This window comes from Indicator indicator, chromosome 15 (genome assembly GCF_027791375.1).
Source record: "Indicator indicator isolate 239-I01 chromosome 15, UM_Iind_1.1, whole genome shotgun sequence".
Classification (NCBI taxonomy): Eukaryota; Metazoa; Chordata; class Aves; order Piciformes; family Indicatoridae; genus Indicator; species Indicator indicator.
Genome location: NC_072024.1, coordinates 8,148,504 through 8,162,722, shown reverse-complemented (window position 1 = coordinate 8,162,722; position 14,219 = coordinate 8,148,504). Strand labels below are relative to the sequence as shown.

The 14,219-nt window shown below is 46.9% G+C and overlaps 1 protein-coding gene across 1 annotated transcript in view; it reads right to left on the bottom strand.

Moving 5' to 3' along the window:
- The window catches only part of ADAMTS9 (ADAM metallopeptidase with thrombospondin type 1 motif 9), an 86,425-nt gene extending 72,725 nt beyond the window's left edge, over positions 1 to 13,700 (bottom strand). The window contains exons 1-3 of the mRNA XM_054387634.1: positions 13,607 to 13,700; positions 13,115 to 13,503; positions 11,707 to 11,869 (exon numbers count right to left, since the gene is read on the bottom strand). Of these exons, the coding sequence (XP_054243609.1) occupies positions 11,707 to 11,869; positions 13,115 to 13,503; positions 13,607 to 13,700 (646 nt within the window). The remainder of the gene's footprint in view (positions 1 to 11,706; positions 11,870 to 13,114; positions 13,504 to 13,606) is intronic.
- Between the last annotated feature and the right edge of the window lie 519 nt (positions 13,701 to 14,219).

Sequence of the window (14,219 nt, the reverse complement as noted above, 5' to 3'; positions counted from 1 at the left end):
AGAGTCTGCAGTTATTTGAGTAAGAATTTGAGAAAGCCAACGGCATTTGCAGTTATAATTGGATTGCCCTAGTTCCTCTGCACTAATCAATGCCCTTGTGTTGGCAAGGTTTGCTCTCATGCTGGCATGGCTTCATGGGCAACTGTGACATTATCCCGACGTGTTCAGTGCCAATCAGTGCAGGAAGCCAACTATGCATACAAATAACTTAAAGGTGAGAAGACAACCAGACTGAGGAGAAAGTGCTAACCTCAGCCCTTCAAGCCAGTTGCCATCTTCTCTGCACCCTCAGCCAGTCACTTAAATGTCCCTTTTAAACAACTAACTTCCAAGAGAAGTGAATGCTCAAGGAAAAACGCGTTAAGGATGGGGAGATGCTCAACAGGTAATGAGTGAGGCTGAAGGTAAGGCTATGGTGGGAAGGCCACTGTGGCTTCACAGGTCCTGAATGGATCCTGCAGCCAGCCTGGCAGAGGAAAGTTCAGTGGCAAAAGAGGAAGAAAATATAAAGGACTCTTTGAAGAGACACCTGTTACACAGCAAGTGTTCAAAAGAAATTCATTGATATTTGCTAGGCTTGCGCTGAAATCCTACAGCTAATGCAAACTGCTCAAAAAAACCTCCCTCCTCCACCCAAAACAAAGCGGTCCACATAAAATACCAAGTCTGGTTTTGAGACCCCCAACCTGACTCACCACACAGGAGAAGCAGAGCTCAACACACACATGTATGCTCAGCTGTCTGTTGCAGAGATCTGACACACTGCTGTAGACTCATAGAATCATTTAGGTTGGAAAGAAATCCTTCAGATTCAATCATTAAGTAACACTGTCAAGTGCCAGTACAGTATCAGTGTACTTCCCCCACCCAGCACACAATCAAGTCAGGTACATCACTCCTTCAAAAAACCAACATTCTTTTTTTCCAGATATGAAGTCCCTCCAACAAGTCCAGCAGGCTATTTGGACAAGTCATGTATAGTATGTTTGCCTGCCTAGTTACTGTAAAACCAAGGACAAGCTAGTGGGGATGCATTGTATGGAAAGCCACTCTTGGACTTTGATAGTAGTGAACTGTTATCTTCACCCATCTTTCTTGCATATAACTACACTCAGAGATGAGGCACAGTTGCCTGTAAAAAATTAAACACTAATGGTAGTGCACTGCTCTCAAGCCATCCATAAAACCCCACCAGCGCTAATGGGAGTTACCTACAGGCGCTGCCAGTACTCCATGTGCCTGATGCTGTTGATATCTCGCCCTGTTATGATGGCCACAACAGAAATGTCCCCATTGAATTGTGCAGCATACTGTGATTTAATCAAGCAGAAGTGAAAATCTCACTTTACATAAGAAATCTGTGATTTTACAGCAACAGCTTCCTATTGCCACACACAACACCAGAAAAGGGTGTGATCATTTTCCATCTGGTTTTGCTTTTTTTCTTTCCCTATCCATTGTGTTAATACATTAAGAGAAACCAGGATGGAAAATGGTTTGCTTGGCAAGCTGTCAATCTCTACAAATGACCAGAAAAACATGTACCTACACAGGGCAGTAACTGGATGGGTTTAAGCAACAAAACATTTTCTTTAATTTGCAGAAAAAACAAAGCTCCAATGAGTAGACAAACACTTTGAAACCATGCAAACTACAGGTCAATAATTCAATTGTTAGGCACTGATTAAACAGCTAATATTTAAGAGGTAGCTAAAAGATTGCTGGATAAGATCCATTTTACTGCTTGCTTTACTAAGACAGTCTGTGGTGTTTGCACTGTCTAAAAGAGAGACCTGGAAGTGCACATTCATTTTTTTTTTTTCTGCTTGGTTTCTTCTTCATTATGTGGGACTTATGAGGAGATCCAGTCCTGTGAAAGGGATATTTCTTCCTGATGGCATCTTCCCACACATGCCATTAATTTTGCTTGCACAAGAAGCCTCAGCTCAGAGCCCACTGATCTGACTTATGGTTGATTCCCTCTTATTAATGGACTTTGGACCTACTATAAGGGAGAGGGCAAGGGAGACTCTGGTCCTATGTGAGTACTTTGCTTGAATGAAAGGGTGACAGGGCAAAGCCAGGGACTGCTTTTGAAATAGTAGCTATTGTTATGCTAAAAATAAAAAAATTAAGAGTAATCACTTATCCCAACAGATCTAATCCTTTCTATTTCTACCTTAACTTGTCCTTGGAATAGAAAGCAATTTGCACAGTTAAATAAGACATGTGACAATGCAAGCAATTCCAGTTCAGCTCCAAGTTCACAACAGTTGCCTGTAGCAGGGGAAAAAACCCCACAGATATAAAAGAGAATATTTTTCTTCCCCTTTCTGGCTCTCTCTATTTCTCAAGTTAATAACATTAATAACCTCTCCCTGGTAGAAAAGGAGCATAGTCCTTTCAAACCAACTTACTGTCATACCTGTTCTGAATGCATGACATAGGATTTTTAACACAAAGAATCATGGAATCATTAAGGCTGGAAAAGACCTCTAAGATCATCAAGCCCAACCATCAAACCAACACTACCATGAACACCAAACCATGTTCCAAAATGTCATGTAGCGCTTTGTTTGAATGCCTCTAAGGTTGGTGATTCCATCACCTCCCTGTGCAACTGCCTGTTTAATGCCTCACCACTCTTTCAGTAAGGAATTTTTTCCTAATATGAAATCTAAACCTCCCCTGTTGCAACTTGAAGCCATTTCCTCTTGTCCTATTGCTAGTTACTTGAGAGAAGAGATCAACACCCTGCCAGGGATAATAGTGTAACAGGGGAGCAGCAATTGCCTTGCTCTGTTTCACACTGAGATGACCAGTCCTACAAGCAGGACTAATTCTGCTCTGGATAGCTCCTGGACTGTGCAATTGGAGCTGCTGCTGTAGATGGAAAAGGAAAATAAGCTTTATTGATAGAGGCAAGATCAATGAGCTACATTGGCTGGGAAATTAAGGATCTGAGCCACCCAGGATTGAAAGAGGAAGATAATCTGCACTGAGGGTGAAAATGAAAGTTTGCTCAATTTTTCCAATCTGCAAAACAGAAAGTGTTCAAATGCAAATTAATCTGAACCAAACTAACAGACATAGCTGGAGTTTCAACCTTCATCAGTAAGAGCTGGACAAAACTGCATAGATTAAACTTTCAAGGTTGGGACTACTGAAAATGAAATAAAATAGCAGACCTTTCATAAGTGTTGCTATTAGAGCAATACAAAAGAGGGAAGCTTTAATTTTCACTTTGTGGTTCACACTTCCCTTTGAATTCGGAAGCAGCCTGGGCTCAGAAGTTTCCCTCCCAAACTGCTCCTGGAGAATCAAAATATTGGGCTTCTACAAACTGTTTCTTTGCTACTAAGAGAAATATGTGCATGAACAGATCATCAGCTCTCAGGACCCAGGTACATCTGCTTGTTAATTTTCTTGCCTTCCTCCTTTGAATTTTGCACATATATATCACTAAATAGCCATCTAGATGCCCAACTGGAGCAATGTTCAGATCCTTAGAATGGTCCATGCCCAGGAGCACCTGCTGCTGAAGTCAGCTGAAGCAGAGAGCCTGGGAGAAGGCCAGCAAGCAATGCTATAGAGTCAAGAGCAGTTTAGATTGGTATGAAGCATCACTGCCATCAAAATCATCAGTCCCACCTCCATTCATCCACTGCTGCCTGTGCACTGTAGCAAGCAGAGTGGTAGCTTTGCCTATGGAGACTCCATCCTTGGAGGTACCAAATCTTAAGGGGATGCTGAGCCTACCTATATCTTTTGAGGCGATCTTGCTTTCTTCCTGCTGCTTGAACCAGAACACTTGAGAACCATAGACTTACAGGTAGCATCAATCACCTTCCCTTAGGGAGAAAATATCCTCTGGCTTTATAGCAGGCAAACACCAAAGACCACACATACTCTAGACACTTCCTCTTCTGATGATGTATGTGAGAATGCATTCCAGCTGTAAAGAGGTTTTTTTCTGCCTAAGGTAAAAAGTTCTATGTGAAAGCTATTAATTTTGCACAGCAGACAGAAACTAGATTAATGAAGAAACCTAAAAATTGCCTCTTTAAGAAAGAAGATAGTAACATGTGACCTGAGCATGTGGCAGAAAACAATTCAAGATCATCTTACAAACAAAAAATCTGAGTAACTGCACCTCACAACTGCAAGGCACAAAAGCACCGCTCATCTGGTAGAAGTTTGGTGTAAGGTACAGCCAGCAGAAAGTTACAGTGATGAAAAAAACACTGGTACCAGTTCCATACCCATTGTGCTCAGGAAGAAAAATGAACTATTCCTGTAGAATGACTAAAAAACTGTGGCAAAATGCCCTTGAAAACCACCCTGAAAACTACTGCACAGGGCTGGGCAGTGTTTCACCTATGCATAGACACATATCTGAGCCAGGCTGTGGTATGAATGTACCAGAAGCACACTGATATACCCTGGTAACACTTCAGCATATCAGGAAAACAGCCAGAGCTGCTGCTTTCTGAGCTGCCTGGGCTAATCAAACTTATTTCCTCTAGAGGCTGTACCTGCTGAACTTTCTGCCTGCCCTGCAAAGCACCTGAGCACCCGAAGTCCTGTGCTTGTTTGCTCACTTTTAATGCGACTTCCAATGCATAACAGTTGCAAGAACAGCAACACATTATCCATGCTCTTGTCTAGTGATAGTTGTGAGGTGCCATGCCAACAAGAACAAGACTGACATTGCCACAACTTTGAACTGACACTCGGTAAAAGATGAAAAAAAAAAAATCCCATTAGAAAGCCAAAAAAATTTTGCTTAACAACTGGCCACAGGGAGGCTGGTAATAACAACACAGGCATGGAGGAGCAGGAGACACAGAATGGTCAGTTTATCATCAGTAGTGTATGCCATGGGGTAGAGATGGAAAGTACCAAACTGGTACCTCCTTACTTCTCCCACCTGCCCTTCTTCAGCAGATGTCCACATAGATGATGTGTAAGTAGATGCAACATTGCAAGTACATCCATTTTGATTCCAGGAGAATAACTAAACTCTGCTCACTTACCATATCTAAATTGCCAAATAACAACCAACGAAAAATAATTTGTTCAGTCACAATCTTGGTCTTCCACCATTAGGGTGCCAGACAGATGTTTGATACTTTTTCCACGCTGAGTAACAACAGCAAATTGCAGGCACCTTGCTTAGAACTGACATTGAGAATTTTTCAAACAAAACCACAGTTTTGGGACCTGTATCATTGGCTGCAATCACACTTTTTTAACTGAAGTCAGTCTAATACCTTATCTCACTTGCTGACACCACATTGACAGCACAAACATTACCAGTCTGATCCCTTTCCCAGCTCAGGGAAAAGCTTTTGTTTGTCATCCCAGGTCCATTTGACCAAGTACTGGCTGGCTGTTACTGCACTATTACCTCAGTAAGAAGCCAGAAATAGAATTAATTACATTACCATATGGGGCTTGTGACGTAATTCTCTCACTTGTGGTTTTTGGGAGGGAAGGAAACCTGGAATAATTACTATCTGACTATAAATTACAATTCACTTCCTTAAGATGAGAAACTTCTCTGATGGAAAGAACCAAGTCAATGTTTTACCCTGAGGCCAAAAGCAAAGCTGACAGCTTAAACAGACTTTTGAAAGCGCTCAAGGATTGTTCAATCTGGAAGCAAAGGCTTAGAAAAACCTCCCTGTAGATCTTCTGCAACTCCACAGTTATATGAGACCCAGCAGTGCAGAATTTGCCTGAAGACCTGCCTGGAAACCAGACACCAAGAATGTGAAATTCTGCTGGATGAAGGAGTTGAAAACCAAAATAAGGTCACAGTTGGAGGCATGACAAACAGTCCAAAAGAAACAGCAAAAATACAAAAGGGCTCTAAATCAAAAGCTGTACTGCAAAGGTTCTGGGATTTCACCATGGACCACTCACAAGACTACATACATTGTGGAAAAGGCATTCAAAATTTCTGCCTCAAAACTGCTATAAATTAACAATGCAGTACATATAAACTGTCTGTAGAACGAGTACGAAGTTTTCCACTTCTGGCCTTTTTGGCCCTATTCCCCACCTAACACCTCAAACCACAGCTCAGGCTCATCACCCACCTGTGCCAACAAGAGACCATGTTACAAGGAAAGGGACAAAGTCAGGCTTTAAGCTATGGTGCCAGATCCCCAACACATCCCCAGGTCACCTCCCTGGTCACAAAACGGATAACACATTAATAAACTCACACCATGGCAACCTTAACCTGGCCACCCTTTCCCAAGCACATGGAAATACAGTGGCAGGACCATCTCCTGCTTGTGCCTTGGATTCACCAATGACTTCCCATACAGCTGGGTGGTATTGGGAGAGAGGTGACAACCACCTGTAGGGGCCAAGTAGGCTGGTGCTAATGATCACACAGAAACAAGATCACAGTCATCAAGCTGGCAGAACCAGGGATTTGCTTGCTCAAGACACAGGGCGGCACTGCTCTGCTCTGGTGGCTCCCCAGCGTCACGTTCAGTGGGAAGGGTTGTTAACATTGCTATGAAAGGATAATCTATTACAAACCGTTCATTAATGCAACCGAAAAATCAGTGACATATTACTGATTAGGTCCGTGTCACGCTAGCTTAGCGGCAAGGCTTGGTTCACACTGCTGATTTGTCTTGTGCTTTTTATAGCAACCTTCTCAACCCAGCTTACACACACACAGCTTCTTTTCTCCTTCTTGCCTGTTTGAGCACATGGGCCTTGCCTCTATGGAGCTGCTGAGTGTGTGCTGCCTCCTGAGCAGTCAAACTACTTTTAACGCCTTGCAATTAAATACCCAGTTGCAAATTTGAGACCCTTTTGTATCCATTTCTGGCAGATATGGTGATGTGCTAAGCCTCCAGGCTGTGCCCAGCAGCCATCTGTGCTGGTAATGCTTGGTGCTTTTTGGAAAACAGCCTCAGCAACTAAGTTACTGGGCTTCCCTGCCTCTGCAGGTGGGGCACAGCCAACTTCATGAAGGTAAGATCTGTCCTGCACTCATCTGAGCCCACTTCCAAAATCTCATCATTTCAGCGCAGATTGCTGGAAGGCCTCTTTGCTGGCTGCAGCCCCTTGGCTCTCCTCCAGAAACAGAAAAAGCTCTAATCATCTTCCTACTAGTTTGGCACCATCAGAGTGCTTCTGCAGCTTCTGCATGAGGAGTTTTTCCCATCGTGGATACTCCTGCTTTAAGCACTCTCATTAAGGAGCCAGAACTTTGTGCAAGATCCTCACATGCAGCTCCAGAGCCCACATCCTAACACCAGCCTTGGCATGGGCAAGGTGGACCAGCAACAAGTCTTGGGAACAGCTAATGCTCGCTATATATTCAGTCCCTGATTTCAGTCACAAGTAGGTCTTCACTTAAAGAATTATGAAAAATGAGGCAAGAACAGGGAGGTATTTAACTAACGAAGCTAGGAAGGAAACGAAGCACAGATCAGGAGAGCAGAAAAGTGAATGCAGTGGGAACAAGGAAGGAGCTGCCCAAGAGAGTTCATTCAGGAGTTCTGCACTGGAGTCACAGTTAAAGCTGCAAGGAATTTGCAAAGTTTGGAGCAATGAACTAGCTGAGCATACACAAGTGCAGAGAAAGCCCAGCTCCTGCATTTATACTCATGGCCACAGGGCAATTATGGCCCAGTGTCCTCTGTCTCAGAATAAGGTGTGGCCAACAGGCAGAAAGACTGTGTAAGATTCAGTAAATACAGTCACTAAAATACAGGATAAAGCTCTCACTCAACAAAATTGGAAGAGGAGAGCTCCACAGCAGCCAACAACCAAAATATTCATTTAGACATATCAATGACAAAAACCATGGGAAACATGAGAGAAAGAAGAGACAGCAAAAAGGGAGAATAAGACACAGACCAAGAAGTGGCCCAAAGTGGTTTAGTTAGGTGTCAACCACAGGCTGTGGCATCTGGAGCTGGACATCTCTCTGCAAGACCACCCCTTTGGGGTTTCACACAGAAACCAGTGGGTAGGGATCACTGGTCTCCTCTTGGCAAGAGGTTAGACTGGACAGGAGTTGGAGAGCTACTGCTGGCCTCCACATGGTGCCGCAGGATGCAGCTACTTGCCTTTTATCATCAGTGTCAGATTGTTCCTCCACAGGGCGCAGGAAAGCTCCACGCTCCAGCTCGGCAATGAGCCATTTCCTTTTTTTTCTTTTTTTAGGATCAGAATTTCTTTTCTCTTCCTCCTCCACCTCTGAAAAGCGGATATTTAATAATTTGGATAGGAAGAGCTTGCTATCATGAAGCAATGGGTGGTAGCAGCACTGCACCTAGTGACATCACACTGTCAGCCTGGCCAAGTCTTCACCCCGTCAGGGCTACTCAGTAAAATACAACTAATTGCTCTGCCAGATCCTCAACCAGATGACAAATTGATTCACGGTACTAACTAAAAGAAGGGAAGGAGAAGAAATTGCACCGTTTCCTATGACTGAAACTACATTAACCTGTTACCCCAAGGAAAATTTTGTCAGAAGTTTTTATTGCGGCAGCTGAGCTATACACCAGACAGCTGAAGCACATTGCCAGGAGACCCCAGTGCTATGAAAGTTCATATGCAGAGCACAGGTTGCATTCTATATCCATCAGTGCTCAGAGCAGAAACATCTTTTTTTCAGAACATCTGCAGAGCTTCTCATATGTCAGAGTATCACAGTATCACAGTATATCAGAGGCTGGAAGGGACCTCAAGAGATCATCGGGTCCAAACCCCCTGCCAAAGCAGGATCACTTAGGATAGTCTGCACAGGAATGAATCCAGGTGGGTTTTGAAAGTCTCCAGAGAAGGACACTCCACAATCCCCCTTGGCAGCCTGGTCCAGTGCTCCGTCACCCTCACTGTAAAGAAGTTTCTCCTCGTGTTGAGGTGAAGTCTTCTATGTTCAAGTTTGAACCCATTGTTCCTTGTCTTATTACTGTGAACCACCGACAAGAGGCTGGCCCCCTCCACTTGACACACACCCCCCTCAGATATTTATACACATCGATGAGATCCCCTCTCAGTCTTTCTCTTCTCAAGACTAAACAGCCCCAGGGATCTCAATCTCTCTTCACAGGGGAGATGCTCAAGTCCCCTAATCATCCTCATGGCTCTCTGTTGGATTCTCTCCAGCAGTTCTCTGTCTTTCTTGACCTGGGGAGCCCAAAACTGGATGCAGTATTCCAGGTGTGGTCTCACCTGTCAGAGGACCTAATGATGTTATCAGAAACTGCTAATTAAGACTTAACAAAAATCAAATACCTGTTTTTTCTAAGCTGATTTGAGGATGCTGAAAACTAAAAGCAACACCAGAGAGACCGCTGGAAATGAAAGCTTTTACTCAAAGTGTCACTCAACTCACAAGGGAACTTTTCCTGGATACTGCAAGGAGTCTATAATTACATCATCATGGCAAGGGCACACCAGTATGCAGCTTATTAATCATTTCCAGGAAGAAGACTATCAGAAAGCCATTCTTAATAGCACCACTGCCCAGCAGTGTGGGCTCCATTGCTCACTGAAGGGTGGGTACTTAGGATTTCCCACGCAGGAATTTCCTCTTTGAGCTAATTTCAATTCCTGCCAGAAGCCTGCAATGCAAGCACATCTCTTCACACATCCTCCTGGCAAAAGACTGGATTCACACAATGCCCTACAGCTCTAACTCCCAAACTGTTAGGAAACCATTCTTCTCAGTGACACATAACACCCTGACCAAAAATAGTGCTGCTAGATTTTGTGCTTTCCTCTTTGCTCCAAAGACATGTGAGATACCTTCTCTCCACCAAACATAATCCCAAGGGGAACCATGGTTCAGCATAGCCCAAGATAGCCTATACTTACTCCTTCAATTAAACGACCAAGACCACCACACATGAATGACCAAAGCATCACTCCTTTTCAAAACTTGGACAACAGTAAAAGTGAGAGGGAGGACAACAGAAAGATTGTCACACCTATCTGGAACACTTAAGCTTGTTTCAGACCTTTTCCCTTCACTATGCAAAGCAAATGAGGAGAGCGAGAAAACAGAGACAAGCAAGAAGCAAAGCTTGTTTCAAAAGAGGAGAAAGAGATACACATTTTGTAGGTAATATCACAGTTGAAGTATTATTCTTCTGAATCATGATTCAGAAGAATAATACCCTAAACAGAAGCTATAATAGAGTTAAGTGAAATATGGCAAACTAGTATAACAGTAGAGAGCAAAGACCACAAGCGAAAGTCAGAACCCTCCCAGCTACCTTTGATTCAATGAGTCCTGTGATCTGCTGCTCCGTTCCTCCAAGGGCTACTGATGCAATGTGCCAGATTCCATGTTTCTTTCCAACTGTTCTGAGTCTCCTGCATCTGATCTCAAAGGGAGCAGAAACAGCTGGAAGAGAGAAACCAGAATGGCATAGTCCAGCAGTAACCCTTGGAAGAACAAACAATGACAGCCTTGTGAGAGGTACCATTGTCCCCCAGCAGGTATGTTTGCATGTGGACACGTATCCATGTGTCTTTAGAAGAAACACATGTTGCTAGTACTTCAGGTCTGACTGGTCACAGAAAACCAGAGCATCTTCTGATTTAGCATGGTCAGTGCAAGCCAAACAGACTTGACAGTTCAATAGCAGGGCCACAATCCACAGTCACAGGTGCCAAATGAATCATGTCTGCTAAATGCAGTCTAGGTTTGGCACCATGCTTCTTCTCCAGTGCTACCTTTACTCCCTGAGCAATTCCACCTACTTTTCAGCACATGAGCAGCTTGCAGCCCATGCAAGGGAAGCCAGTCAAGGTCTACTCTGTTTAGGCTTTAAAGCTCCTGTACACCTAGCTGCAGGCCAAAGGAGGGGGTCAAAACAGCAGGTGAAACAAGAGACCAAAGGAATAAGCTTCTTCAGAGAGAACTTAGGTATTTGCTGCCAACGGAGAGGATTAGTTGTGAAAATCAGGAAGTCAACGAAGCAGGGAGCAGCAGGAGGCCACCACAGATAATAGGGACAGTAGGAGCAAGGCTATTGCTCACCAAGGCACATGAAGGGGAGATAAAAAGGCTTGTGCTCTTTCATATGGGCAAAGACTAGAAAGAGGGAGTGAGGAGGTCAGGGAGATGGTGCTGGTGGAGGAAGGGCCATGAGGAGAAAAGCCTTTGAAAATGAACCATGGAAAAGTGGGAAGGGGAGAACTGTCAGGGTTGACATTAGGACCTTCTCGTTTCCACTAACTAAAAAGAAATAAGACATTGAAACTCAGAACTAGATTTGGGGAAGAAAGACCTGGAGCACAGAGAGACTAAGACAGAAAGATACCATTTGAAGGATAAAAACAGAATTTCAGACAGACAGTCTATCAGATTAGGGTGGTTAAGAATTACACATAAGAGAGGTTAGAAAGGCAGTTTAAAGGCTCATGGGATATTTAAGGAAAGCCAGCCTTACAGCCAGGATGAAATAGAAACCATAAGTTTTCCTGACCCCAACTTCCTTATAACTGACCACCAGAAAGCACAGACACACCACTTCTCTCCAGGACAGTAGTACCATCACGATCCTGGTCCTAGTGCACATGTGATCAGCTCTAGAGGGGTCCCTCATCTTTGCATCGCTTCTGCCCCCACACAAACCTACTAGATCTTTACTGCAAACTAGTTCCCATTCTTTAAGTGCCAAGTCATCAAGGTAGTTATAAAAGGAGTACCTGGAGTATCGCAAGTCCGCCTGTCCCCTGAAGAGTTGGTTGGAGGTGTCCGGTGTCGGTAGACTAGATGCGGTTTATTGTGCTCTTCTTCATACTCCTGTTCTTCAAGTGATAGCATTGGCTCTACGAAATAGTCCCCATCATCAGACTTGAACGTGCCTAGCTGAGAGGGACCAGAGAGGAAGAGGCAGTCAGCTTTGGGCAATGACAAACCACGGAACAGGAGTATCCCACAAAATGAGTCCTTAACGAGGGAGGTGTGCAAGTGCCCTGTTCTGCAGCAACCCCTGTGAAGGCACAGGCTGGATCTCCAGCTCTGTCACAGAGCTTACACCCACAATGGGCTGCTGCTCCCTGCAGCCATCCCACTGGAATTTACAGAAAGCAAATTATTAATCTGTAGGCAGGAAGCATGAGAGGGACATATCTCTCAGACCCTGTTTCTATGCCAGTGACAGTTGCCAAGCCACTCCTGCCTGAGGGGAGATGGTGCTGCAGCATGCTGGAGGCCTCAGTGCAGCCCTAATCATATTGGGCTACAAAGAGAGCAGCTCATCCCAAGACAGGCTTTAAACCCACGTGTAAGGAGGGAGGTATCCAGCCAGTGAAAACCCTGCTCATAAGAAAAGGCCAACACTCCTAGCTGCACATGACTATGAATACAGGGATTTGGTGGGTAAATAAATGATATCTGAGACAAAAAACATCCTGCAGCCATCCTAGATTGGGATGTATGACCAGTGACTGGGAGGGAGGCATACCCAGTTACACACATGTGCACCAGCCTGGAGTCTGCTCACTCAGGGAAGTACCTGGACCAGACAAAGGCCAGCAGAGACCCCCTGGGAGCACCTAGAACAGGTACCCGGGGTGTTGGCAGGTTCTAGGGCAGCCGGACAAGTCAGCCCTGGCTCATTCTTTTGCCAATATCCCTCTGCAGTGGAGGGCAGCAGGACGACAGGAGGTGCTGCCTTCAGTCCTCCTTGGGCCCTGCCCCTGCCCTGGGCTGCAGGGTCAGCTGGGGAGCCCCCAGACATCCCTTCCTAGCCCTCGTCGGTACCCCAGGTGCAGGAAGGTGCCCATGTCCGGGGATCTGTGCTTGCTGATCTCCCCCTCGGGGTGCCACTGGGGGGCAGTTTTTCCCCCAAAACTTGCGGCGCAGGAGCTGGGGTTCATCCCGGTGCGGAACCCGACTCAAAAAGAAAACCGATCTGGGAGAAACCCCTGACTGGGACGAGCCAGAAACACTAGCCCCAGCCAGGGGGGCGGGGGTAAGGGGCCGTCCCCATTCCTCTGCCCACCCTCTCTCGCCCTGCTCCTCCTCCGCTGTGCTTCCGCCCGGCGCGCCGCCGCTGGGCGCCCGGCGGGGCCGGGGCCGGAGCCGGGAGCAGGGACGTGGGGGTCTCACCATCCCGGAGCAGAGGCTGATGACGGCGGTGTGCCGCGGGTGGGCGTTGACGTGACCCCGGTAAAAGCAGTGCTTCACGTCGGCGTCGGCCGCCTCGGCGTACAGGCGCCGCTGGTCTGCGGCGGGCTCTCCCAGGAGGCTGACGGTGAAGAGGGGAGCGATGAAGGCCGAACTGGCCGTCAGGTTGAAGAGAAACTGCTGCCCGAAGGCGGAGAGCCTGTAGTGAGCCTTGGGGGAGGCGGCGGAGGCGGCCGTCCAGGCGTCGGGGGCAGCGCTGGTGCTCCGCCGCCGCCGCCTGAAGTGGACATCAGTGGGGAAGGGCTCGCCGAACTCATTCACCCGGGTAGGAGTCACGATCTCGTACTCGCTGAGCTTCTCCAGCAGCTTGGCTGCGAGAGAAGAGAAGCACATGCCTCTGAGCGGGGAGGCCGAGCCCAGCACCCCTCTAGCTGTAGCTCCCTTCTCCCCCCTCTCCCCGAGCTCCCCGTTTACCTTGTCTGGGGTGCAGCTTCTGCCTTCTCGCTCCTGTCCTCAAGCCGTCGATGAAGAGCGTGGTGAGTGCCAGCGCCAGCGGCGCCAGCTGCATGGTGCTGCGCGCTGTCCTCAGAGGAGCGCCGCCTTCTCTTGCTTTCCTCGGACTCTTTTCCTCTTTTTTCCTCCCTTTTCCCTCCCTTTTCCCTTCTTGTGTTTTGGGGTTTTTTTGTTGGTTTTGTTTTTTCTTTTTTTTTTCCCCCTCGCCCCCTTTCTTCCCCCTCCCCGCCCCCCGGTGCGCTGCCGGGGGGAAGGCGCCGGAGCCGGGCGGCGTTAGGGGCGGGCGGGCCGGCGGGGCGCGGGGCGCCGGGGGCCGCGCATGATGCGCGGGGGGCGGACGGGCCGGGACGGACGGGCCGGGACACGGGGGAGCCGGCCGGCCGCCCGCCTGCCTGCCTGCTCTCCCTCGCTTTCCGCCTCTCCCCCCGTCGGGCTGGTGGACGGGGCGCTCCCGGAGCCAATTTAAGGGGGCGGGCTCCATAGATCAAGCAGGAGGAAAGATCCCGCCCTGCAGGAGCAGGGACAGCCCTTCCTCCTCCCCCCTTCCACTTCCAACATGTCACTTTCTTTCATT